Source organism: Mauremys reevesii, linkage group 7, assembly GCF_016161935.1.
Source record: "Mauremys reevesii isolate NIE-2019 linkage group 7, ASM1616193v1, whole genome shotgun sequence".
NCBI classification, from domain to species: domain Eukaryota; kingdom Metazoa; phylum Chordata; order Testudines; family Geoemydidae; genus Mauremys; species Mauremys reevesii.
The window spans coordinates 57,740,240-57,767,055 of NC_052629.1; the positions used below are offsets into that span (position 1 = coordinate 57,740,240).

Below are 26,816 nucleotides of genomic sequence, written 5' to 3' on the forward strand. Positions count from 1 at the left end.
TCACCCACTCTCAGCTTCTGGCAAACAGAGGCTAGGGACACTTCAGAGCATGATGTTGCACCCCTGCCCATCCTGGCTAATAGCCATTGAGGGACCTATCCTCCATTAACTTATCCAGTTCTTTTTTGAACCCTATTATAGTTTTGGCCTTCAAAACATCCCTGGCAATGAGTTCCATGGGTTTACTGTGAAGAAATACTTTCTTTTTTTTTGTTTTAAATCTGCTGCTTATTAATTTCATGGGTGATGCCTAGTTCTTGTGTTATGTAAAGGAGTAAATAACATTTCCTTATTCAATTTTTCCACACCATTAATGGTTTTATAGACCTTATCATATCTCCGTTAGTTGTCTCTTTTCCAAACTGAAAAATCCCAGTCTTATTAATCTCTCTTCATACTGAAGCTATACCATTCCCCAATCATTTCTGTTGCCCTTCTCTGTATGTTTTCCAATTCTAATATATCTTTTTAGAGATGGGGTGACAAGATCTGCATGCAGTATTCAAGATGTGGGCGTACCATGGATTTATTTAGAGGCAATGATATTTTGTTTTATTATCTATCCTTTTCCTAATGATTCCCAACACTGTTAGCTTTTTTTGATTGCCACTACACAGTGAGTGGATGTTTTCAGAGAGCTATCCAGAATAACTCCAAGATCTCTTTCTTGACAGGTAGAAGCTAATTTAGACCCCATCATGTTGTATATATACTTGGGATTGTATTTTGCCATGTGCATTACTTGGCATTTATCAACACTGAATTTCATCTGTTATTCTGGTGCCCAGGCAGCCAGTTTTCTGAGGTCCCTTTGTAACTCTTCAGTCTGCTTTGGACTTAACTAGCTTGAATAATTTTGAAAATTTTGCCATCTCACTATCCCCCCCCCCCGATCATTTAGGAACATGTTGAACAGTACTGGTCCCAGTACAGACCCCCACCCCACCCCCAGGGGACACCACTATTTAGTATTTATGCGGATGCATTCTGAGAACTGATCATCTAGTCTCACCCTTTGTTGTCTATCTTTCAACTGGAGTGCCTGACAATCCTTTCGGGATCATCTAAGGATCCTTAATTTAATGACAGGCCTTTTGTTACTTTAATCACCACGCCTCTGTTTATAAACAGAATCCCTGCCCCAAGGGCTGAAGCTGGCAGCAGCACGGAACTCACCCTGGACGGCCCTTAAGCGCCCGCCTGAGGCCAGGGCACGTGCTGTAAGCAGCGCTCCCCATGAAATTGGGGCGGGGGGGGGGAGGAGGAGCCCCGCCCCCACCACGCAACTCTCTAGCGAGAGAGCTCTGAGGCGCCCCAATGCGCTCAGCGTAGCCCGCTCCAGCGAGCTCCGGGAGCTCGAATTCACCCAGCACGTCCCCGTCCGCCTGGGGACGCCAACAGCAGCCAACGGCCCCGCAGCAGAGCTGAGCTCTCAGCCCCAGAGCGAGAGGGGGGCGGGGCTTCTGGCATCTTCCCCGCCCTCCCCAGCAGAGAGGTTCGAGCTCAGGCCTGATGGTCCCACCCTTCCTCCCGGCGGGAATGGTCTGGTCCGGGTGCAATCATCCGCTTGTCCCCGCTTCACCTCGGCCGACAGTGACGGCTCGGCCCCGCCTGCGTGGGGCGACGCTGTGAGCGGCGCTCGAGCCTGGCGCCAACATGGAGGCGCCCTCCGGGAACCCCGGTGGCTATTTCCGGTGCACCAGCCGCTTTTGGATGGGCGTCATCGCCGTCTGCATAGGCTACTTCGCTGTGAGTAGCCGGGCAGCCCGCGCCGGGGCGTCAGCGGCGGGAGGGGGGCCGGGGGTCAGGGCAGGGGTGAGGCTGGGGGTGTCGGGACTAGAGGGCGCTGGGGGCGGATAGGGTGCGGGTGGCAGGCGGTAGGGGAGTGATGGGGGCAGGGTGTGTGCATCCGAGGGGCGTCAGGGCTCGGGATTGTTGTGGGGGTTCAGTGGGTGAGGTGGTTTCTTGCATTTATGAGGTGAGGAAAATGAAAACAGCACAATAAGGGCAGTTGTTTTAGGGGTAGTTATTTTCCCCCACCCCACCTGGTTTGTTTATGCAAGTGGGATATAACGCCCCCTTCTCGAAGAGGTGACAGCAGAAACAAACTTTGCCAGGAGATGCTGAAGTTAGTAACGATACTATAGATCTGCCATTCATGTACATCTCCTACACAAGGCTTGTCTAGAGTAGGGATTTTTGCATATCTATAAAAAAACGCCACTCTTGCAAAGAGCAGAGTATCTTCTCCTGATACTAGCACTGCTGCCCTGAGAGTTAAACATGCTTAGAGTACATTCAATTGGCATAGTGTCAAACACCAGTGACCTTGGGAGGCTTGTGTACAGTAGCCTTCTGTCCAGTTCTAATAGTAGGAGAGCTGAATCCGTCTTACCAACAGTTGGAATTAAAAAAATAAAATAAAATTGCAGAGAGAGGCAACTGGCTAGATTTTGTACAGAAAAAGAGGTTCATTCTAACTGAGGAATGAAGGACACCGCTTGTGCACTAAGGAGGAGCATGTCCATCAAAGCTTTTTAAAATAAGGGCAATTTAACTGAATTCTGAAGTGAGTGGGAATCCAACAGGGAGTTTGAAGATGGACTACACATCTTTAAATATAGGAGAAAGTGAAGCATTACACTCATAATGCAAATTTGAATAGGCAGAAGGGGAGATGGGTTTTCAGTACTTTAGAATTTCAACATAGTGGAAGCTGAGGCAGAAGTGTATATTGGTAAAAAAAACACTTCTTAATGGGAGTAGAGGCCGAAAGTGTTACACTTGGCCAATCAGTAAATTGCATGAAAAAAGTGGTGGTGGGTTGAGTTTCATTGAGACAACTGCAAGTACCATTATGTTTTGGACTTTTGGTGGCAGATTCAACAAAGGGCTAGTCTACACTTGCAATGTTAAAGCACTGCTGTGGCAGTGCTTTAACATGGCTTGTGTAATCACGACAGAGTGTTGGGAGAGAGCTCTGCCAGCCTTCTTTTAAAAAAAAAAACAACCCACTTCTATGAGGGGCATAGCTACCAGCGTGCGTCCCAGTGCTGGGACACTGTCTACACTGGCGCTTTACAGCGCTGAAACTTGCTGCACTCAGGGGTGTGTTTTTTCACACCCCTGATCAAGAAAGTTGCAGCGCTGTAAAGTGCTGGTGTAAACAAGCCTAAAGAGACTAAGGATTATATGGGCACAGTGACTAAACCAGTCTCATCCTTAAAAATGGACATGAGTGTTAGTTGAAACAGTAGCCAAAGATTACTATGAAAACGAGAGGGAAAGTTCAGTTTGTGTACTTGACAGCCATTTATGTCCTGTGTGAGACACTTCCTGCTGCCACCAATAGTAATTTTCCTTTTGTTTGTATGAGTCTTTCCCAAAGCAACAAGCATGAGAGAATTATTTAAAAAAGATAGGGTACGTCTATGCTACCCGCCGAATCGGCGGGTAGCTTTCGATGTAATTGGGGATCAATTTATCGGAAGTCTGGTCTGGACACAATAAATTGATCCGCGAATCGACGCCGGTACTCCACCTCGGCAGGAGGAGTAAGCGGAGTTGACAGGGGAGCCGCGGCAGTCAACTTGCCGCTGTGAGGACAGCTAGGTAAGTCAAACTAAGATACTTCAACTTCAGCTACGCGAATAGCGTAGTTGAAGTTGCATATCTTAGTTCGAACACTCCCCCCCCCACCCCCCGCTAGTGTAGTCCAGGTTTAAGATTACTAAAATCGGCAGGAGTGGTTCAGGAAAATACTCTTGAACCACTTCTTGAAATTAGTAGATTTCAAGTTGGCCTTATCCATTTAAAAACTCACTTCTGTCCCATCACTGCACAACTTTAGTCCCTGCCTGCTTCTTTTACCTTCCTATCCTACCTGTTGTATCCTTGGGGCAGCCGGTGTAGGAAGCAATCACTTGAGGCCAGAGAGCAGACAGCTAACCAAAACCTCCATTTTATTTACAGAGACAGAGAGCTCACTCAGCCGGTTGAAACCGGATGAGCTATCCCTTAATAGTCTAACTCAGTTGCCATAGTAACAAAACCCATGACAACCAAATACACAACACTACCCTCACCCTTCACCAGTCTTTCCCCCCACCTGGTTGCTCTCTGTTCCCTTCTATTCTGACCCCATGTCCCTACCTTCCAGTTCCTCCTCAAAACATTTCTGAGGTGGGTGAAGTATTGCACATGCACGACTCAAGCATTGTGCAAGTGCTGACATACTGGTTACCAACCAAAGCTATTATGCTTTTCCTCCCTTCTCCCACACCCTCAGTGTCTAATCAGCATTTATTGGCAAGTTAGATTTTGAATTGTTCATACCACAGACAATTTATCTTGCCTGTCAAACATCATGCATAGTTCCTGGCTGTTAATGATTCATCCCTTTCATTTCCTATGCCCCTACATCTGGTATAACTAGCACAAGAAATGCAGTCAGAAGTCTGTTTTGCTTGGATCCCCCAGCCTGCAAGCACCTCTTATGTTGCAGTAAGCTTAGAGGGCTAGTAACCTGCCTGTTAAGGATGGGGGGAGAAATGGGCAAAGATGAGAAAGTAGCACATATGTGAAATCAGCATGTATAAGAGTCTAGTTTAATAGCAAGCAAATTTGAGGAGGGATGTGAGGACTCAAATTTAAAGGCTCAAGCTTAATGTTTTCTCCTTAAAGTAAGAATTTGGGGATTACTAAAGTGTATATTTCTCTTAGTGGACAGTCTTTTTACCTTCAACAATACCCTATGAGAATCTGGGACAACTTGGCCATTTTACTAAATATTTAGTGGACAACCACCCCAATCTGCTATATAACGGGTAAGTTTGATTTGGAAAGCTAATGTTTTTGCTGTTTACATTGTTTTGTTTCCCCATCTCCACCCCCTACTTAAGAGTCCATAATTTAATTTGATAGTTTGTTACATTTGAATGGCTTGTGTTTCACCTCAGTGGAGGTAGGGGTGGTGAAAGGCTAGGTGAGAAACTTGTCAAGGCCAGTTCCTGAGATCCAGAAGCTGAATTTGGAATTTGCTGTCTTTAGGGTGACAAGAACATATCTATCAAATAATTCTTGGCAACAGTTAAGTTTACAAGGCCTCTTATTAACTTTTCTCAAATGCTTCTGTTACCCTGGAAGCATCCCTAAATGGCTGTACAGACACTGCAGACTGTTTCCAGAGTTCCCCCTTTTCCTCTTAATGCTGCAACTTCTTAGTTTCAGCTTACATTGAAGGACCTTTGTTAAAGGTGTTACAATTTATAGTATAGACAGGACCAAGGTTTTTGGGGGTTGCTGAACACTTATAGCTTTATGCCATTTAAGCCTGTCTATATATGGAGTTTTTCAGAAAGCTTTTTCAATCAGCTGTTCCTGAGTAACTGTGTGTGGACACTTTTATTCCAGAGTAAGTGTCCACACGTGGAGTTATTCAGGAAGAACTAGATAGAAAGAGCTCTTTCTGAAGAACTATGTTTAGATAAGCCTTTATTGCAGCCAGCTTTCATGACTTGTGTGTAGAGGGGACCTTAGACTGTTTAGGACATTCCAGCTTCACTTTTTGTTCCTTTCACCATGCACCGAATCAGGACTCAATCTCAGTGTGATTTCCAATCACCAGAGGAACTTGGAACACTTAGGCCTTGGCTACACTTCCCAGTTACAGCACAATAAAGCCTCCCAGAGCGCTGTACCTCACTCCCCGTCCACACTGGCAAGGCACATACAGTGCTGTGTCTCCGTGGCTACAGCGCTGCTGGTACTCCACCTTCCCGAGAGGAGTAAAAGCGGTTGCGTATTGGCTGAGACGCTGCTGCTCCAGTGTAAACGGGAAGTAATGTTATTACGCCTTGATTGACCTCCGGAAACTCCCCATAATCCTTTTAACTGAAGCGTCCTCTCTTGTTTTGTTGTGAACTCCGGAGGAGGAAGTACCCTTTCAAAGCTCTGTTTCTGGGGGCTGCTTATCAAAAAAACAAACACAGCTACTGTTTACTTTGAATGAGTGAGAGGCAGGCAGGGGGGCTCCGTTTGGAGTACCGACAGCTAATGTTTGCTTGAAGAGAGGCGGTGCAGGGGGGGGTTGGGGTCACTTTCGGCAAGCCGCTGCTGATCTGGTCTATGAGAAAAAAAGAAACAGCTGCTGTTTGCTTTCAGTGAGTGTGGGGGGGGTCTGAACTTACAAGACAGCATGCTGACACTCAGCACTTCAAAAACTCACACTCTTCCCCCCCCCCACGCTCCCTGTCACACTCCACCCCACCCACCTCTATTTTAAAAAGCATGTTGCAGCCACTTGAATGCTGGGATAGCTGCCCATAATGCCCCGCTCCCAATGCAGCTGCAAATGTGGCCATGTCAGTGTGGACAGACTGCAGCGCTTTCCCTACTCAGCTGTACGAAGGCAAGTTTAACTCACAGCGCTGTTCAACTGCAAGTGTAACCATACACTTAATATCTAGATAAAAGTTACTCAGTATGCCTTGGTGTGTTGCTTCAGATGCAAGATTGGTATCCACAGCTCCGAACTGGAACAAGGCTACACATTAAAATTGTTGGTGGACAAATACAAGTTCAGAAAAGTCTGTATCTGGGCACCAATATACAAGAGAAGGGTAATTTACAAGAGCATATCAATATAGACCAAAACGATTTCAGAGACCTGTTTTTAGAAGGGCTTTGCTAAAAGCTTCAAATGGCCCCATCATTACTCCACTTTGAAGACTGACTGCTTTTGACTCATTTGAAAAGCTAGTCTTTTCTTAAATGCCAAATTAGGCATGTATTTGATCTCTTCATACCATCAGTTTATAAACTAAAGCTAATGAAACTTCTAGTAACTATAAATCCAATGAAAAGCTGACTATTTGACTTCTCTGGTACTTAGATTGCACCTCTAATAAGTACAAGGCTAAATTCTGTAGTGAGGCAAGTTTGTATTGACTTCACTGAAAGTTGAGCCTGATACTGTACTACAGGATTTGGCTCAATATCTGCTATTTTACAAACATACCATGAAAAGTTTTGGATGAATACCAGCTGCGTTAGGTGATGCACTGTACCTAAACTTCATAGTTTGTCCTTAGAGTACAGTTAAGAGAGACTCTGCCTCTCTTTCAAATACGCCCTTAGATTAAAAGTTTCTGTTGTCCTCTAGAAAAAGCAGAAAGCTAACTTGTCGGTTTCTTAAATATCATCTTTCCATCTTTTGCATTATGGTCACAGTGTGGTCCTAATTTTCAACAACATTAAAACTAATGCGTGTGCTTATCTTACCAGGTTTTGGCTTGCCTGGGGAATTCATATAGCTGAAGCATTGTACAGTATCAAGTTATGCAAGTAAGTTGTGTGTGGGTTTTTTTTTTAAATTCCCCTCTATCTTAGATTTTATGGACAGGATTTAAAAAAAAAGCCTAAAACGATCAATATGGGTTTAGGAACCTAACTTCAGGCACTGTTACTGAGGGAATTTGGGAGGAAGAGTTCATCCTCCCATGTGGTGCTCTGATATTTCAGTTAGCCATTTAAAAAAAAAAAAATTGAAGTCAGCCAAGTCTATCAGTTTAAGCATTTTTTTTCTTAGATTTAAACTTTTACAACTGAGCAAATCTGTGGGTTTTAAACATTTATTTTTTTAATCAAATTAAGTTTTCAGTTGTAGGAAATTGAAAAGTATCAGAATTTTTTAATGAGGCACTGAGATTCAAAAAGTTAAAGCCTTATAACCCTTAACACTAGTTGTCAAAATATACAAAATAAATAAATATCCTTAAACTGAGGTCTCAAGCAGCATTTTTCTTCTCTGCAAATTTCAGTTATTAATGAAGAAGTATTTTTATTGGTCTGTGTGTTTGATGAAATTGTTTACTGACATTTATCGATTAATCTTTCCAAATCTAACTACAGTGCAGAGTGCACTCATAGAAGAGAATCATATCAGAAGGTGGAATAAAAATTATGGTACTGGGGGGTGGGGGAAAAAAAAATCAAGGGAGCCCCTGACACCTATGAGCTTGGTCTATCGGAGTCTATTACCACCCTAGTGGAGCCTACCTTCTGCCCCTCTAGGGACTTACTGCTTTGCTGCTAGTCAGGTCAGTTGAAAAGGCAATGGTCACAAGCTGCACTATCTGTTGGCAGCAGTCTCTGAAGTGGAATAGTCTTCTTCCTGTTCACTGCCCCTTCCCTTTTTAAGCTTCTTCCCTTCCAGAAAGAACAAGCCTTGCTTCATTAGTGCTAACAGGCCCAGAAGAGCTGGCTGATCTCCCTTACACCAGAGTGAGCGAGGGCACTTCCCTTCACGTACCTTCAAATATTAAGACCAAATTAGGGGCTTTTCTTTAAGCAGATCTCAAAGATAAACAGGATTATTGGTGAATGGGAGAGAAGCTGTAGATTGGAAATCTTGATTTTAGTAAGGCTTCTTGCTACAGTCTCACACACCAGTGTCATAAGCACGTAGGGAAATGTGGTCAGGATGAAATTACTTTAAGACGGGTGCACAGCTGTCAAAAATACCATGCTTAAAAAGTAATCAATGGTTTGCTGTCAGACTGGGAGGGTGTACCTAGTGGTAGTCTGCAGGGATCTGTCCTGGGTTAGGTACTATTCAGTAATGACTTGGACAATGGAGTGAAGAGTATGCTTAAAAAAATTACAGATAACCTGGATTCAAAGGACCTTGACACATTGGAGAATTAGTCTGAATTCAACAAGATAAAATTATATAAAGACAACCAGACTTAGGATGGGGGTTGGGGGCAGGGGGAAAAAAAAAATCAAATGTACAGCTACAAACTGGGGAATAACTTGCTGGCTGGCAGTACTGCTGAAAAAGGACCTGGGTCTTACAGTGTATCACAAATTGAACAACTCAACAATGTAATGCAGTTGCAAAAAAGGTTAGTACTCTGGGATGTTTTAACAGAACTGTTGTATGCAAGACAAGGGTAGTAATTGTTCCACTCTTCTCAGCACTGGTGAAGCCTCAGCTGGACTACTGTGTCCAATTCTGGGTGCCACACTTCAGGAAAGATGTGGACAAATTGGAGAGAACGCATAGGAGAGCAACAATGATAAAAGGTTTAGAGATTCTGATCTATGCGGAAAGGTAAAAAAAAATTGTCCATGTTTAATCTAGAGCAGTGGTTTCCAAACTTGTTCTGCCGCTTGTGCAGGGAAAGCCCCTGGCAGGCCGAGCCGGTTTGTTTAGCTGCCGCGTCCACAGGTTCGGCTGATCGCAGCTCCCAGTGGCTGCGGTTCGCTGCTCCAGGCCAATGGGGGCTGCTGGAAGCAGCAGCCAGTCCATCCCTCGGCCCATGCCACTTCCAGCAACTCCCATTGGCCTGAAGCAGCAAACTGCGGCCCCTGGGAGCCGCAATCGGCCGAACCTATGGATGCGGCAGGTAAACAAACCGGCCCGGCCTGCCAGGGGCTTTCCCCTCACAAGCAGGGGAACAAGTTTGGGAACCACTGATCTAAAGGAAAGAGACCTGATAGTCAAATCTTATAAAGAGAAGACTGTAATCAATTATTCTGCTTGTCAACTGAAGGTAGAACAAGCAGTAATGGGCTTAATCTGCAACAAGGGAGACTTGGGTTAGATATTAGGAAATACCTTCTAACCATAGGGATGGTTAAGATCCGGAATAGGCTTTCAAGGCAGGTTGTGGAATCCCCATCATGGAAGATTTTTAAAAACAAGTTGGCCAGACACCTGTCAGGGATGGTCTAGGTTTACTTGGTCCTGCCTCAGCACAGGGGGTAGGACTTGAGGACCTTCCAGCCCTACATTTCTGTGATTCTATAAAATAACTTCTCAGCACCTTTGTAATCAATAGAGCTGATACATCTTGTGAAAAATGTGTGTGGGGTTGGCAGGACTGGGCTGCCACCTAGTGGGTTTTTGTGAAGTAGAAAATGTGGTATAAAGGAATTCTGGAATATAAGAATTCTGTTTGTATCAGTCAGTGTCCAGAAGTCGAGCCCTACTCAAACAAAGATGTATATGGCTCAGGCGTAAAAGATTGTGAAAGCTCCACAGTCAGAGTAATCGTTTTTATGTTTACTCTAAACCCCATGTTGATCAGCAATACTTTTGAAACTTAATTTAAAAAAAATAATCATTTGAAAGTATTATTATGTAGCTCTTCTGCCAACTCTTAAAGTTGCAGCCTTGCTTACATCTTGGTTCATGTGTAGTGGGAAAGGGAAGACAGTCTCATGCAGTGTTCTGGAAACCTACACATGCTCTTCTTCCACTTGTCACATGCTGTTTGGCACTCCTTATTCAGACAAAACTTCAAAGTAAATAGTGCTTTTGTTTTGTCCATGTAACGATTGCTTAATAGAGCCCTCAGATTATTTGTAGGGGGGGAGGGGAGTTGTCCTCAGTTGATTTAATTAAAAAGGGGAGTATGAAGTGATGCCTATTTGCAGTTATATAATGTCCCAGTTTTAAAAGATAGAAAGAGCAGACTTCTCTCTGTTAAAAATACCTCAGATTGTGCACAAATTTACAAGAGCATATGCCTGATGTCAAACATAGTAGGTATGACAACCCCTTTCTAGGTTTTGCACCCTTCAGGAAGCACTTAAGTTTATACAGCATTATTAAAATGTGAAGCACTATGAAGAGGAAGAAATAAAGACTGCTTACTTAACACCCCTTTTCTGATAAGCCTCTGTCCAGGAAGCTGCTGTTAATATCGTTCCAATGATACTAACATCCACTTTCCAGTAGTATTTGTAGACATTACTAAGGAGACAGGAAATGAAATCGAACAGTTAAATCTCATTGAGGGTAGAAAGTATTTGCTTGCCTAGATTATATATACACACACTTTTTGCAAGAGTGTAATCTTGCATAAGCAAGTTGCAGTATTTGACAATTTTTCAATGAATGCAGAAAAAAAGTCAGGAACGCTAAAACTCTGTTTGGACTACAAGAGTTTAGAGCTAGTGTGTTTTAAACACTGCCTTTCTTTACAGTAAGTACTAAAAACATGTTCACGTGTATTAGCTAACGCATTTGCTATCTGCTCATCTTCCTCATCTAGACAGGGCCCAACAGTATAAACAGGGTTAGGATATTTTAGTTTAAATTGGTAGAGGGAGCACCAAGTAAGTTGAGGCAGTGTGTATAGTTAAAGCTTCCTGTATTACACATGTTAAATCAGAGCTTGAGTCTAGCCCACCAGCTATTTTTATACCTCCAATAATGAGCTTTTCACTTAGTTCCTGACCAGTTTGTCAGGAGCTTTTGTGGCATTATCTGTTTACCTTTTCCCCAATCTAAGGAAGGGCAGGAAAAAGTTAGAGCTTTACATTTTTTGGGATTGTTTTCTAATGAATCTAAATGCACTCCCAGTCTTAGTCTACAGTGACTTAAAGTGTATGCTAGATCTCTTGATACTATTAGCCATATGCTCTTGGAAATGGCTGCAGCACAGGAAGAAGCCATTCTTCTGATGGTTTCACCAGTGGAAGTTATGATTTCCAAAGCAATAGCACCTGATGAGGGAAGGAGAGGGTTGGAGGCTTGTCTCTAACTAGCAGGTGTGCTGCCATCAGTAGCATCTTTTTTCCTTTCTGCACTATGGAGAAATGCCAAAATAGTTAGCCAACCCTGCACCTGTTGAGGTCACAGATCTTTTAATGAACATTCAAGTGGTTAAGTTAAATTAATGTTAAATGTGCCTCTTATGTTCATTTTGTTTGAATTTACCTTGGAAATGTATAGTCAGTACAAAAGTTGCAAACTGTATTAATTCAAAGACAGTTGAGTAAACTACTCAAGTGTAATCTCAATGGATCTGGGTTAGTATTGCTTCTTCTACACTGATGTATTGTTCTTGGGATTGCTAACCATCACTGTGCAGCTCATTTCTTTAACTGATAAAGTCGTCTGAAATCATGACATCAAGCACTTTAGGCCATTAGTCTGTTTAGCAAATAGTGTTTCCACAGAATCAACTTTCCACATGCAAATCAGCTGTTCCATATGAAAAAAGTTTCACACTGTTTAAGAAACATGATCCCTGTTATTGCTGCTAAGTCTCATCTGTTCACATTTTTAACTCATCACTGCCCCTGAAATGCCTGCTTCATAAGGTAGCAAAAAAGGAAGTCTGTGTGTAACTTTAATTGCTGTCTATTCTCCAGGCTGCCACTGTGACTGAAAAGTTCTTTCCATAGTGAAAATACATTAATAAACTCTGTATCGTGTAGGGATTTGCTTAGCATACTGTACTTGACTTCATGATTACTTTATACTAGTAATGCCAACTGTCTCTCATCCCCATGCTTATTTTGCACTTCAGTATATGTAGACTGTACATAATGTTAACATTGACAGTATCAATAACTTGAGTTAATATGTCAGAAAAACGTGTCTAGTGATCGTGGTTAACAAGTCTTCATTAGTGGTACAGAGGACTGTGTTAAATGGAGTGTAAAAGTTGAGCCTCATTACTAAACATTCCTCACATCAAGGTGCTTTGAGCTGTAAACATCAATCAATATGATCAGTGGTGTGTTAGATCCATTTCACAGTTCACTTTTATGGAGAGTGTATATATAGTACGTTAACTAAAATCTAACTTTGTTTTACTGCAGGATCAAAGGCATCACTGACAGCTCTGTTCAACGTCGATGGTTCATCCAAACCTTCCTCTTTGGGGTAGCTTCTCTCTCCCACCTGCTAGCCTACAAGCCTCCGCCTAAGAAGCAGAGATAAGGGATTGGGAAAGAGGCAAATAAAGCTAATATTTCAACCTTGTTCTCAAAGTGGATCCACCCTATGTGTTTAGTTGCAGTGAATGATCCAAAAGGCATTTCCTGTTATGTGAGCCAGTGCACTCGTACCAAGGCAGTCCTGTGGTATCACGGCTATTATTAAATGCCTGGTTTGAGATATGGGCTCACTTGATAGCTCAAGAAATTAGTATGGGAACATGGAGCATCTCACTTTGTGCTTGCAAAATTCAGTCCAGATTGGGTCAGGGACCAGATATCACTGCCCCCAGTTGGTTGTTTAATGGCCTATATCTAAGGTTACAGAAGTCACAGGGGGCCAAAGGTGACTTGTGGGAGGGACACAAAGGGGGCCCCAGCTAAAGAGGAGGATGTGTCCTCCCCATGTGACTCTGCACTGCCCCTAGCCCAGAGTCTGTGCTCTCCCTATCCACATTACCGGGGGGGGGGGGCCTCTGTCCTCCCACTGCACCAGCTCCCCCTGGCATATTCAGCTGCTCTTCCTGGCAGCCAGGCCCCAGAGCTGTTCCCGGATGCTGCCTGGTGCAACACAGCAGCTGCTTGAGTGTGTGCCTTGCAGCCTCCCACCTGGGCTTGGCTTCTGGGACAGCAGCTGAGCGAGTTGGAGCAACCCCTCCCCCCAGACCTTTCAGAATTGGCTCCTGTCCCCAGAAGCTGAGCCTGGGCTGGGGGCAGCCTGCTGCTCTCCCAGTCAGCCACTATACTGCACCAGGCAGCATGGCTGGAAGAGGAGAGGTTCTGGCCCCACCTCTTCCCTTCTAGCTCTGGCCTGGGCCGGCTGCTGAGGGCACTTGACCCTGCTGGAGGGGCACTAGGCCCTCCATTCTCCTACCACGAGTCACCCCTGCAGGGGGCCCCCATGGCTCCCAGCCATGGAGTTCCCAGTCAGCCAGGAGATCCTGGAGCTCTGAGCCATAGGCGATGGGGGGCCCCTGGAGTGCTGAGCTGGGCACCCTGCACTGTCCCATTGCTGTGGGAGGTGGGAGACACCAGAGCCCCAGCAATGATGCGTGCTGGACCCTTTTCTCTACCCATTTTGTCACGGATATTTTTAGTACAAGTCAGGGACAGGTCACGGGCTTCTGTCAATTTTTGTTTATTGCCCATGACCTGTCCCTGACTTGTACTAAAAATATCCGTGACAAAATCTTAGCCTTACCTATATTCTATGTTCAGTTTGCTTCTTACTGAAAAGGACAATTCCTCTCCACTCCCACCCAAAGAAAACCCCATCACACTTGTTGGCAATAGGCATTAAGACAGAACTACTTTTTTTGGTAGGTGTTTTTCTTCCACATCAGCAGAGAGACACTTGACGTATGTAGTGTAGAGAAGTCTCTGCCTGTTCTAGATTAGAACTGTTTTCCCAGGTTTTCAATAAACAATTCTCACCAACATTTTTGGTTAAAATTCCACCTACATGTTTTTATCTTGTTCAGTCTTCCCATATCACAGGGAAATGTCCCTAGGGTTGCAGGAACACTAACAGGTGGCTACATTATACAGGATGACGTGCACTGATCTGAGCCAGAATATGTAGTGAAACAATTCACTCTGTTAATTTAAGGTGACAGAGAACTTGATGTTACCTTGCCTTGGAAGTCAGTGACCAAATATAACTTGAGAAAGAGGAAACTAAGTGCAGCTATTTACTGAATGACTGATTAACAATACCTGTAGAAGGTTAATTAGAAGGATTCCTAGACATAACATTTTCTTATCTCAAAACATAAGTCTTTTATATCTACTGTTACTGTGTAGATTAACTTTTCAACTAGATGTTAATGCGCTGGTCCAAGAGACTCTGTATTACGCAGTTCCCCAAATGTAAGGAGTAAAATTCTGCTCCATCTTTCTTAGACCACCTCTAATAAGCAGTCAATTTGTCTGTGGTTTGACAGCTTTCACTGTACTGTACACTGTTGTATCTGTCTATTGTTGGACTTTTCAGGAGGATTAAGAGATTGAAAACATGTTCTGTCATGTTTTAACATTGCTCCAAAGGAGCATGACCACTTAAAATATCTGAGCTGCTATATTCAAAGTATTTTTTGGGAGAAAGATGGTTACTACTATGATTCATAGCTAAAACTATTATTTAGTCGTGGAAGTCATGGAATCTGTGACTTCCAGCAACCTCAGTGACTTCAGCCTGTGGTGGTTGGGAGCTGTAGGCTCCCCTGCTGCCTGCAGGGGGCAGAGACCTGCAGCATACCCCTGTTGCCTCTGGCGGCCCCTGGAGCTCCTAGCCATTGCGCAGCCACACTGTTTCAGGCAGTATATGGACCCGCAGATCCCCATTTTGTCATGGATATTTTTAGTAGAAGTCATGGATAAGTCACAGCTTCCATGAATTTTTCTATTTTGCCCTTGACCCGTCTGTGACTTTTACTAAAAATATCTGTGACAAAAATCTTAGCCTTATTCATAGCCCCTGTGGTGCTAGGCTCCTTTTGGGGTGGAAGGGAGACTGCCTGATGGTTCTTACATAAATGGAGAGAGCAGCGGCCAGCCCCGTTGCTGCAGTAGTGGAGTCACCTTGAGTAATCTTAAATACTTCAGGCAGTGCCTAGGTATGCTTGTGAACCAAGGCTGGCAGATCTCTGTGCTGGCACTGCCCTTTTTAAGCAGCTAGTAAAGAGGTGCAGAGGCTTCATTTCAGCACTAGAGCATAGGGGGTTAACTTCTTGACAAATGCTGCTTTAAGTGTAAAGGTAAGAGGCAGTTTAACAACAACAGTCCTGTGCTGTTAAGTGTAAGAGCATCTAGGAGGGTATAGTGTCATACCTGGCACTAAAGAACGGCATGAGAGCACAAGCTTTGCTTCATTTCTGTAATTGGCCTGCCCCTTTAGAACCTCCAATCCTTGAAACCTAAAAATAAAGAATAGAAAGAAAAAGTTGCCTTGAGACTTTACTTTGATGAACTGGCAAAGTAGGTTAACCAGATGGACAATAAAAAAAAAACAAATACCTGTATACTCAGTGTAAATACTCACTGTGAACCTCAGCTGTCTGAAATGCCCATTTAACATATACTGTTTCTTTTAACACACACACACACACACACAATTTCTGCACACTTTCCAAAGAGAAAATCCCACAAGATGCCTGAGAACTAGTTATTAGACTGAAGGACAGAGATTACCACCTCTCTAAAGCTACAGTTAATCATGGCAGAACTGGGAATAGAACACAGGAATCTTAACTCTTAAGTTCCCTGTTCTAGCCACAGGTCAATATTCCTCATTCTCTCCATTTCTAAAAATGTACACAGTAGTCCAGCGTACTGTGTAAATATCTTTATTGTCTTGAGTTCCAAGGAAGATTATTTTAGGTTATGTCTATACTACGGGATTATTCCAATTTGACAGAAACTGGTTTTTTAAAACAGATTGTATAAAGTTGAGTGCACGCAGCCACACTAAGCACATTAATTCGGCGGTGTGCGTCCATGTACCGAGGCTAGCGTCGATTTCCGGGCGTTGCACTGTGGGTAGCTATCCCATAGTTCCCACAGTCTCCCCTACCCGTTCGAATTCTGGGTTGAGATCACAATGCATGATGGGGCAAAAACAGTGTCACAGGTGATTCTGGGTAAATGTCGTCACTCAATCCTTCCTCCATGAAAGCAATGTCAGACAATCATTTTGTGCCCTTTTTCCCTGGCAGACGCCATAGCACGGAAACCATGGAGCCCGTTTAACTTTTATTCCACTGTCACCGTATGTGTACTGGATGCTGCTGACAGAGGCGGTACTGCAGTGCCACACAGCAGCATTCGTTTGCCTTTGCAAGGTAGCAGAGATGATTACCATCCCTATTGCACCGTCTGCCATTGTAAATTGGTGATGAGATGATGGTTATTAGTCATTTTGCACCATTTGCATTTGGAAATTGGCGAGATGGTTATCAATCCTTTTGTACCGTCTGCTGCTGTCATGGGTGCTCCTGGCTGGCCTTGCTGAGGTTGGCCGGGGGCGCATGGACAAAAATGGGAATGACTCCCCAGGTCATTCCCTTCTTTATGGTTTGTCTAAAAATAGAGTCAGTCCTGCCTGGAATATGAGGCAAATCTACTAGAGAACCAGAGAGCAGAGCCGCTTGGGGTCAGAGCCCCAGATTCCTGCAGAAATGATGAGCTGCATGCCATTCTAGGGGGTGCCCCTGCAACAACCCCACCCGTTGCTTCCCTCCTCCCACACCCCTCCTGGGCTACCGTGGCAGTTATCCCCCCATTTGTGTGATGAAGTAATAAAGAGTGCAGGAATAAGAAACACTGACTTTTTAGTGAGATAAAATGAGGGCATGCATCCATGATTTATGATATTCACATCTCCATTTCTCCAGAGGGGGGAGGGAGAGGAGGAGAGTATCCTGCAGCTATAGTCCAGAGTCTCCATGGAGGTAGGGGGAGAGGAAGTGGGGGGGCTGCTGCCATGGAGTCCAGTGCCTTCCTGAGGAGGAGGTGACAGCCCCCCATTGCACTGCTCAGGCAGAGGACTCCATCTCCAGCCAGGGGAGAAGAAATGAATGGGGAGTCAGTCAATTTTCCCCCAGGCCAGGCGCCCTGGCCAGCCCAGGCCAGGCCAGCCAGGAGCATGATGGGGATGATGCCAGGCAGGTCATCAGGGATATGAGCCATACTGGTGGGGGGGGGGAGGGAGGGGATGGCTGCAGCGCTGCGCCTACAGCTACCAGCAGCATCCACATACGACATCATTGATTGAAAGAGATGAGAGAGTTTTTTTTTTTTTTTTTTTTCTTTTCTTTGTGGTGGTAAATGACTTCTTTTGGTGAACTTTTTTTTTTTTGACCTTCAGACATTGGGAGCAGAGGAGTTGAGAATGCAGCCAAGGACTGAGAGAACTGGGATATCTCGATATCTCAGTCCTCTCCCCCTCCCTCCATCCAGCATCCATTTGATTCTCATCCTCTCATTCACTTGCTTTTGTGTTTGTGTGCACTGTGGCACTGTCTATCATAGCCTGAGATTTTTTTTTTTTTTTCAAATTTTTTTTTTTCTTCTTCTTTGTTCTCTCTGATAGAATTATTTGATCTACTGCCTATACTGCAATCAGATCAGATCTCTCTATCCATGCTCTCTCATGCTGAGCTCTTTTTGTTTTGGGACTGCAGACCCACCTGCCTGATCAGCTGATCAAATGAAGAAATGAAATGAAAAAAATCAAAAAAAAAAAGCTTTTTTCCTGTCTACCTGGCCAGTGCATCAGAGTTCAGATCAGAGATGGTGCAATGTCAATGGTGCACTGGCTGGGGATCCCGGGCCCCCAAAACCACCCACACTAACTCACTAAAAAAAAAAAAAAAAAAAAATCTGAATTTGGCGCTACTCCTGGGAGGGAGAGGAGAGTGATAGATAAGATTATTATATTATAAATAAAGAATTGCAAGGGGCGTTGTGTGGGTGCAGGGTTAGTCGGTTAATCTATTCTAAACGCCCATACGTAGTAGTAGCGTAGTGAGGCAGTTTACCTCTGTGGGTCTGTTAAAAAATAAAAAATTGTTAAAGTTTAATTATTTTATGTAAGAATGGCAGCAGGCAAATGGCAGGCAGCCCATCCTCTGCCCATAGTGTTGAGGATATGAGAGAGATAAGAGAGAGATCAGACACCTAAAAACTGCTGCTACACTGGTAAAGCTGGTGGCAAAACTCCTGGCATGGCAACATGATAACATAATTAGTTATAGTTAGTTAACTATAGATAAAAATATAGATATATATATATATATAGATGGGTATATCTTAGTGTGAAAGTGGCAAGCATACATCATCATCATCCATTCAACTACAAAGCAAAAGCACAGTGCTGTAGCAGAGGTGTGTCAGCAAGGTTGTCACAATAAGGCAGCGAAGCAGTAAGCTACATTGGGAGTAGATAACCAGTCTCTTGCCCCTTCCAAGAAACCTGAGAAGTAAAGAAAGGGACACAGAGCACCTCATCACGGGCACCATCTCCTACTGCTAAGAAAAAGGTTTAAAATACAAGAAGGAGAAAATTGACTAGAAAGAGAAATGGAGAAGATAAACAGAGTTAGGCCCAGGACAGAGACAAGAGGATGGCTCTTCCCTGAGGACAAAACAATGTTATGAAGGATCTTGTTTACTTTAGGTCAATATTTAGACAGCACAGACCAATGGCTCATCAGCAGAACCTCTTCATTGTTTTCAAAACACTATGTGCATGCACACACAGTGCCATAGAAATAACAATTTGGATATGATTTTCAAAAATGGCAGGTACTTAGGATATTGGGACTTACCCTGTTTCTCCAAACTGTACAGAGTAATCTCTCACAACTAACTATATCCCAGTATTAAGGGTTGCCCCCTGCGTCCTTTCAGCAAGATATGGCTGCCAATCCAAGGGCAAGCCTTCATTTTATTGTTATAATCCTTTTGTTTCTTCAAGTTCAGCATTGCTAATATATGTATACCTTTACCCCACAGTTGAAAGGAACAATCACTTGCTCATAGTTCTATTTATACTCAGATTCTGAACAGAAGTCCTGATTCTTAGTTTATCCCTGCACTTGGGGCAGGAACTCCCCAATGCAAACCCTGTATTCTATGACAGCTGGTGAACTTTGCAGCCTCTGATGTAGGTTGCAGTTTAGTTAGTTACTGCTCTAACTTAGTGCCCTCTGTCCATGCCTCCTCACTACCTACAACACCCCGTACACCAGTGCGGGTAGGAGTTGGCCAGAATGGAGCCCTTGAGCCAGCTTCTCATGAGCTAGAGGCCTTCAGCACAGAGTGGCATAAGGGTGGCTTGGTGTTACTGCAAATCAAATCCATAGCTTGTGCTCATTACAGCTTTTGGCTACCAGTCACAGTGAGGTGGGCATGCTCCCAAGTGCAGCACTGCACAGCTATCTTTGTAGTGCTGGGAGCTAGGATACAACCTATTAGGAAGGGCTGGTGGATTTATCCTTTCAAAGGAAAGAAAGAAACAGGCAAGAGAAATCTCACCACAGAATAAGAGAACTACTATGAAAAATATATTCAGGTGATAACTAGCTAAGCCAGTGGTTCTCAAACTTTTGTACTGGTGACCCCTTTCACATAGCAAGCCTCTGAGTGCGACGCCCCCCCCCACCTTATGAATTAAAAACACTTTTAAATATATTTAACATCATTATAATGCTGGAGGCAAAGCATGGTTTAGAGTGGAGGCTGACAGCTCGTGACCCTCCACGTAATAACCTTGCGACCCCCTGAGGGGCCCCAACCCCCAGTTTGAGAACCCCTGAGCTAAGCCATCTTTGGTAATGGGTTTTGTTTTTAAAAGAAAAGATTTTAATATTTTTAGAGGACATTAGCCAGGTATTTTTCATGATTTAAAAAATATTCTCTCCCCATTCCATTGCACATGCACAGCACTTTGGGCTGGTGCCATTGATTTTGTTTTAATGGGAAAAAGAGCCTTGAAACATTTGTTGTTTTAAAAATTACAAATAGTTTACATGACTCATGAACTTTTCAGATTAACAAGAGGGTGGTGGTGAAGATATACGATGGATATTTGGATCTACCAATAGTGTCCTGCAAGTTTTTCACCAATATAAATACACCCCAGTATTAATTTATTCACAAAATATTTTCAAAAAATATAAATGATAGCAGACCTGATTCCAAACCCATTAAATCATGGTAAAACTCCCATGCAGTTAACAGGCTTTAGATTAAGCCCAGTTTCCATTTCTTTTCTGGGCTAATTAAGCCCCATAAAAGCTAGGAAAAGAGTCACAATTATACAGGCTATGATCTCTGAAAGTCAATTTTTCCAAGGGGTATTGTAGCACAATAATGACAAAAACAATAGTTTGTTTTATACAAGTGAATTCCAGTAATCCAAAATGGCATGGATATTTATCGCATACCCGACTGCGTAGTCGGATAAACCAAAGTGCTATTTTTAGGTGTGGTTTCACATCACTTCTCAGCCTTATCATGAAGATGAAGTATAAATGCAGTTTCACTGATGAGGGGGAAACTGAATAATGCTGATTCTTAGTATTTATACTTTCTTAAAAAGATTAAAATTCAACTTTAGTGAGTTTTTGTTGCCATTCTGCCAACCTGCTGTTGAAACCGTAACAGACTTTCCAATAGAAAGCCATTGATTAATGCCAACAAGCACTAAGAGGCTAATTGACAAGCTAGTACAAATTCATTAAATACATGGGAGACACATTGTTCATTTGGTAACTAAGCTGTAGGGATAATTGAAATTCAGATATTCACCAGCATAGCACTTTCCCCCTCCATAAATTTCAAATCCCTTTACAAAAGAGGATGTAATCATTCCTATTTTACAGGTGGGGAAACTGTGGCATGGAACAGTGACAAGATTTGCTTAAGGTCACACAGCAGGTGAGTGGCAGAGCAGGCAATAGACCTCAGGTCTCCTGGGTTCCAAATCTGTGTCCTAACTAATGGAAGTATACTCACTGAAGTATGCATTTTGCAAATTAAACTAAAGTACCTGAAAGTGTTTTTAAAGCAGTCCTTTTAAAAATAGGATTAAATGAAGACTTTCTCCCACCTGCACAAGGTCTTATACTTCTTACCACATACAGACTAGAGAATTACAAAGAGAAATCTCAATTGAATTCAGCTCAGCTTCACCCAGGTTGCGGAGGAGGTCACTGAAAAGAAGAAAAGCTTTATTTTCAAACCATTTGACACTGACGTATACAGAGAAATCCTGCTTGCCATCTGGGCTTTCAGTACGCAAAATGCAAAGAGTTGTGTTAATGAAACAGAACCAATATAAAATCTCCTGGAGACAGATGCCAAGAGATTCAGAGATGACTTTGCCTCAGCAGTGTCCTGTTTTGTGTAAGCAGGTCAGACTAAGAAGGGTTAGTTTGTCTGGCTTGCACCAGAGATGAGCAGAATTAGTGATGCAAGTACTTATTACTCACAAACCGCTCTGCATGCTCGGTTTGTTCAGTAATCAAATTCTCTTAGAATTAAAACAGCAGGCACAGAAACTTTCCAGCTCTTAAAAGTAATGTTCACTTCCAAGTAGCTTTATGCTCACAATTGCCATACACTCTCACAAAGTATATCTCAGAGTAAACCCCACAGCCAGGTCAATGTGCTCAGTAAACAGCTGCTTATATGGCTAGGTTGTAATGCCTTCTTTAACTGAAGAAGTTTTGTTGTCAAGCTAGTTTGAGAAATAGGATGCCATAATCAGAATCCTGGGAAAGAGGAAAGCTCAGAAGCCTTCCTCTGGACCTTTCTTATAAGGTCAGCTAAACATAGCTGCAGTAAGAAGCATGCCATCTGCTTCTAGAAGACTTCCTGATGCCTAAAAGATATGGCTGAACCTTGAAAACACTCCTGAATAGCTTCTTGTTAGAGACACTAGAGACAGCAGGCATCTTTCTATGAGGCTTTGGATCAGTCCCTGAAGGTTCATTCTGCCTTTAGGGACATTGTATTTGTCTTGTGGCTGATGAATGAGTTCCTGATTGATTAATGACATAGCCCTCCTTGATTTTCCAGAGCACATCACCAGTCCAACCATTCCTTAATACCCAGGTCACAATGGAGCCTAGGAAGTTTACCTAAGAACTCTTTGTGATTTGCTAAGGAAGAGGCTGAAGCTATCAGCAGCTGTTTAATATATTAGGGCACAATTCAGTGAATATGTATGGTGGGAAAAGTTCCATAAATATTCCTAAACTACATTTTAAACTCTTACTCTATGACATTTAACTTAGAACCACGCAACCACACTTATTTTCCAGTCAGCGTGAGATGAGCTCCAGCTTGACTACATCTACCAGAATAATGTTCCAATTGATCTTGGATTTGATCTGTCTCTCTTGTTTTTCTCCTTCTTGCCTTCTCTGCTTATCTTAAAATTTTGGATTTTCTTCCTTCTGGGTTCATGGCTAACATTCAGCATTGTGATATGTAAGCAATGCTTTACTTCCTCTAAATTGCAGTATGTTTATTCATCTTCTGTTTACATGTAGGATTATTAGCTGTAGTTACAATTATTTGTCAACTAGTGGTATATCAACACGAATTTGGGCAAAGTTTTATTTTTTAAAAGAGGATGTTGATCTAATGATAATCTCTTACATCACAAAAGTAAGAACTGTGATCAAACAACGTGGTATGTAATGGGAATCAAAGCTTCACAATATTTTGCAAAGTAAGACAATTTTTAGGCTGGTCCTTTACTATAACACTTTTCCAAAAACATTCTCCATTTGGATAAAATGCTGATCTCACCAAAGTAAGGAGCAATAATCATATTTGCTTTAGTATGATCAGGATTTGGCTTTCTGGGCCAGATCCTCAGCTGGTGTAAAATAGTTTCACAGAAATCAGTAGAGCCACACCAGATGAGGATCTGGTCTATTTGCATGTAGCTTGCTAGCACCCACAACTCTGGCACTATCCCAGTCATAATTGCAAGAATGAAATGTCTTTACTGGTCAACTCCCACTGATATTAGCTCAACAGATACAAAGGTGTTTCAACATTTATGTTTTCTCTTGCAAATAGAAGTGGCCTTAAATAACATAGATTGAGTTCCTCTTGTGTTTGTCATGCTATCGTACACATGGCTGCTTAATGACAGCCTCAGCATATGATCCGTGTCCTGCTAGTTTAGCCTGTCTTATCAGTATTACGGGTTTTTTTCCAGTCTGGAGGTCCAGCCCCAGACAAGGCCTATGTAAACAGCACAAGTGATTATTTTCTTCTTTCTTTTCACAAATTGAAATGAAGATGAATAAAAGAAATTGAGTTCATTTACCATCCTTATTCAAAATATAAAGTGGTTTGCATAGCTGTATAAAGGACTGAAGTATACAGCTCACTTGAGAATACTGCATCTTCAAATAGAGATTTCATTTGACTGAAATGTAGTCTTGAGCCAAATTCTACTGTGGAGGTGTGGCCTTCCCACAAGCCATAAGATCTTATTAGCAAAGAGAAGAGAAACCTCTTTTTGGGGAAAGAGATCTGGTTATTCATTAACAAGCCAATGCAAAATGAAGTCCTTTCCTAGAGACCCCTCAAGTTCCTCATGCAAACACATTTAACAATAATTATATAAGCACTCTAAAAGTACATACCTTTTGCATATTCCTGCAGGCAGTGAAGGAATAGTCTTCTTACCAACAGCCTGAGACCTTAGAGAAACCCTCTTTGAGCTGCAGGTGTAGCTGATTTAACCTCTTCTTCTGAGGGAACTCCTCTGGGTCCTGGCTTCCCTCCATCACTAGGGAAACTTGGATGCAGCTGTGCTATGACCATAAGGTCATAAGATCTCTGTTAGATCTTGAAGACTCTGTACTAACTCTGACCAGGGACAATTTGCATATGCAGCTCTCTGTTGCCTGCAAAGGCAGAGCAAACACTGAATACATCAAGCAGTAGAGAAAGTGCTTTTATTTCATCTCCAGAGTACCGCTGGGAGGTATGTACAGCTGGAGGGGGGTGGCAAGGAAAGACCTGAGCTGTGATGCAGCAGAGGATGGAATGGTAGGTTTGGTAAGACTGAGCCTGAGTTAGAGGTCAGAGTTCTTGTGGAGCAGGTTGACAGGAAAGTGAAGGGTTGCAATTACCGATCTCAGTATGTGTTGGGAAGGGATAGGGAATCAACTGATTGGGGAAGGAGAGAATTGATGGATTGGGGCTAGAGCCATCCTAGATGGAGCCAAAGGCTGGGTTGATGGGAAAAGTGAGCTACTCCTCAGCAGATGGTCTGGGAAAGGATTTAGTTGGGAGCAGAGGATTCACAGGGATGATTAATTATTTGGAGATGTTTTTGGGATTAGGAAGGAAGAGACAGATGAATTGGGTAATTGAACAGGTGGAGCTTGGTGAGGCAAAGGACAGATGGAAACAAATGCTGGATGGATTGACAGCAGTGAGGCAAAACAAATGAGAAATGGAGAGAGGAGGCAAAAGAGCTGCAAATCCCAACAAGGACTGAGAGCAAGACAGCAGAGGTTAAGGACACCTTGGGAAATAACAGACTATGGGAGCAAGAAGACAGACCAGAAAAGGGAATAGAGAGCAGAAGGGGATCCATGGAAATTAGCTTACATTATATGGAAGGGGGAGGTAAAGAAGTGCAGGGAGGGGGGGAAGAGTGAATGCAGGGATGTGTCAAACAGAAGAAAGAAGGGTAAGAAGGACAGAAATTGGGGAGGGTGGAGCTTTAGAGCACAGGGAAAAAGTCAATCTGCAGGAAAAACAGACCCAAGGAAGAGAGGCATAGGAGGAACAAAGGTCACACGAAGAAAGACCAAACCAGGAAGAGCCAATAAATTTGACATCTGTTTTGACTGATTAATAGAAAGCACTGTGCCAAAATTTGACATCAGGCCAGTCTTTCACTTGCATGTTATGAGAAGGGCATGGTAGGACAGACTGCCTTTGGGAACCGGGCATGGGAGCCTAGCTTTCCCATGTGCAGTAAGGGGATAAGCTGGCTTTGGTGACAAGAAACTGATAAATAATTTTTACATTTGATTTTTGTCCAGTTGTGTCTAATGACAGTGACATGGGGCTTTTAGAGCCTGGGCTTTTTAACTGTATGTTTCTTGGCATTTAATAGACCATGATTTGCCCCGGGAAGTTATGCTAGACATCAAAATAAAAAGAGTGGGTAGGTCTTCTAAAAATGCAGAAAATTGCACTTCATATTTCAGAGTTTAGCAGCCCTCCTGAGTGGCCCCTGTAAAGGTGCACTGCCTCCCACAGCCTCTTCGCTTTGGTTTACCCACCATGAACTACAGTAAGGAAATTGTGTATACACTGGAAGTCTGAACATGAACCTCACCTGCTCAGACAACACGGAGGGCTCTGTAGGATGCAGCACGGGTTGCTGTGACTCACTTTAATAGACCGCTGTGGCCTGATCAGAGCCAGCGATCAAGCGGTCGCCAAAAGCTTCAGTAAGATGACTAACGATGGACAGAAACTGAATATCCAGCAGGGCCACCTTAAAGACCTAGCTACAGAGCAATCTGGGTGGTAGTGCTCAATCCTTTTGGAATTTGCCATGATGATGATAATGTGGCTGGATTGGGGGGGGGGGAATTGAGAGGTGAATTATATTAATAGCCCCTGGCACTTTTCAGAATACTCCATAAGCTCTGGGACATTGCTGCCATAATACTGTATCACACAATGGCTCTCTGGGTAGACTTGACCACGCCATAGCCTGTCCTTTGGAACGGGCACCAGTGGGCTTTGGCCAGCTGTTACAGCACTAGAACAACTCTCTTGTCCAGTAGGACAGTAGCTTTTATGTGAGCCATTTTGCCATGTAAGACTGGGGCCAGCTCCCTGCACAGAAAGTCAAAAAATGGCTTTGCCCTGCACAGATTTCAATTAACGGGCAGTCCTGAGAGCCACAAGTTATTTCTCCAGTGGGTGCAGTTAGTCCCAGCCCCAGTCTAGACCCCCTGCAATTCAGTTTGGCAATGTAGATAGACACAAGGCTCTTCATTCCATGTCATTTGCAGCTACTACCTCAGACTGTTGGCAAATGCTTCTATCCTGCTCCCTTCCAAGCTGCCAGAGAACTGGGGGAGACTGCAGCACCCTGAGGTGCCGGAAAATGGCTACTGTGCCCCATGGAACAGTGCATTATAGTATTTGCCAATGAAAGCCTAGAACAGTGGTCCCCAGTGCAGTGCCCATGGGTGCCATAGCACCTGCCGGGGCATTTATGTGTGCCCACCTAGTGCCCAGCAGGAGAGAGAAGCCATGGCCCCGCGCCTGCCAGGGACAGAGAACTCTGGGGCTGCAGGCTGCGGGCACCGGTGTTCTCTGTCCCTGGCAGGCGCAGGGCCGCAGCTTCTCTCCGGCCTCTCCGGCGCTGCAGGCTGCGGGCGGCAGTTCTCTGTCCCTGGCAGGCGCGGGGCCACAGCTTCTCTCCGGCCTCTCCGGCACTGCAGGCTGCGGGCGGCAGTTCTCGGTCCCTGGCAGGCGTGGGGCCGTGGCTTCTCTCCGGCTTCTCCAGGGCT

The 26,816-nt window shown here is 43.7% G+C and overlaps 1 protein-coding gene and 1 long non-coding RNA gene across 3 annotated transcripts; one reads left to right on the top strand and one right to left on the bottom strand.

Moving 5' to 3' along the window:
* Positions 1 to 1,236: 1,236 nt before the first annotated feature.
* On the top strand, positions 1,237 to 12,786 carry TMEM254 (transmembrane protein 254). Its single transcript, XM_039482033.1, has 4 exons — positions 1,237 to 1,749; positions 4,723 to 4,826; positions 7,285 to 7,344; positions 12,622 to 12,786. Exons 1-4 carry the CDS (start codon positions 1,657 to 1,659, stop codon positions 12,740 to 12,742), a joined length of 378 nt encoding a protein of 125 aa, XP_039337967.1. The 5' UTR covers positions 1,237 to 1,656; the 3' UTR covers positions 12,743 to 12,786.
* On the bottom strand, positions 3,977 to 24,558 carry LOC120369107. 2 transcript variants are annotated; one of them, XR_005582930.1, is made up of 5 exons: positions 23,910 to 23,945; positions 21,350 to 21,452; positions 15,568 to 15,653; positions 10,664 to 10,762; positions 3,977 to 6,124 (listed from the first exon to the last, which is right to left on the bottom strand). It is a non-coding gene; the product is annotated as an uncharacterized LOC120369107 (long non-coding RNA). The 2 variants fall into 2 exon arrangements; XR_005582929.1 differs by lacking the exon at positions 21,350 to 21,452 and having other exon boundaries at positions 23,910 to 24,558.
* Between the last annotated feature and the right edge of the window lie 2,258 nt (positions 24,559 to 26,816).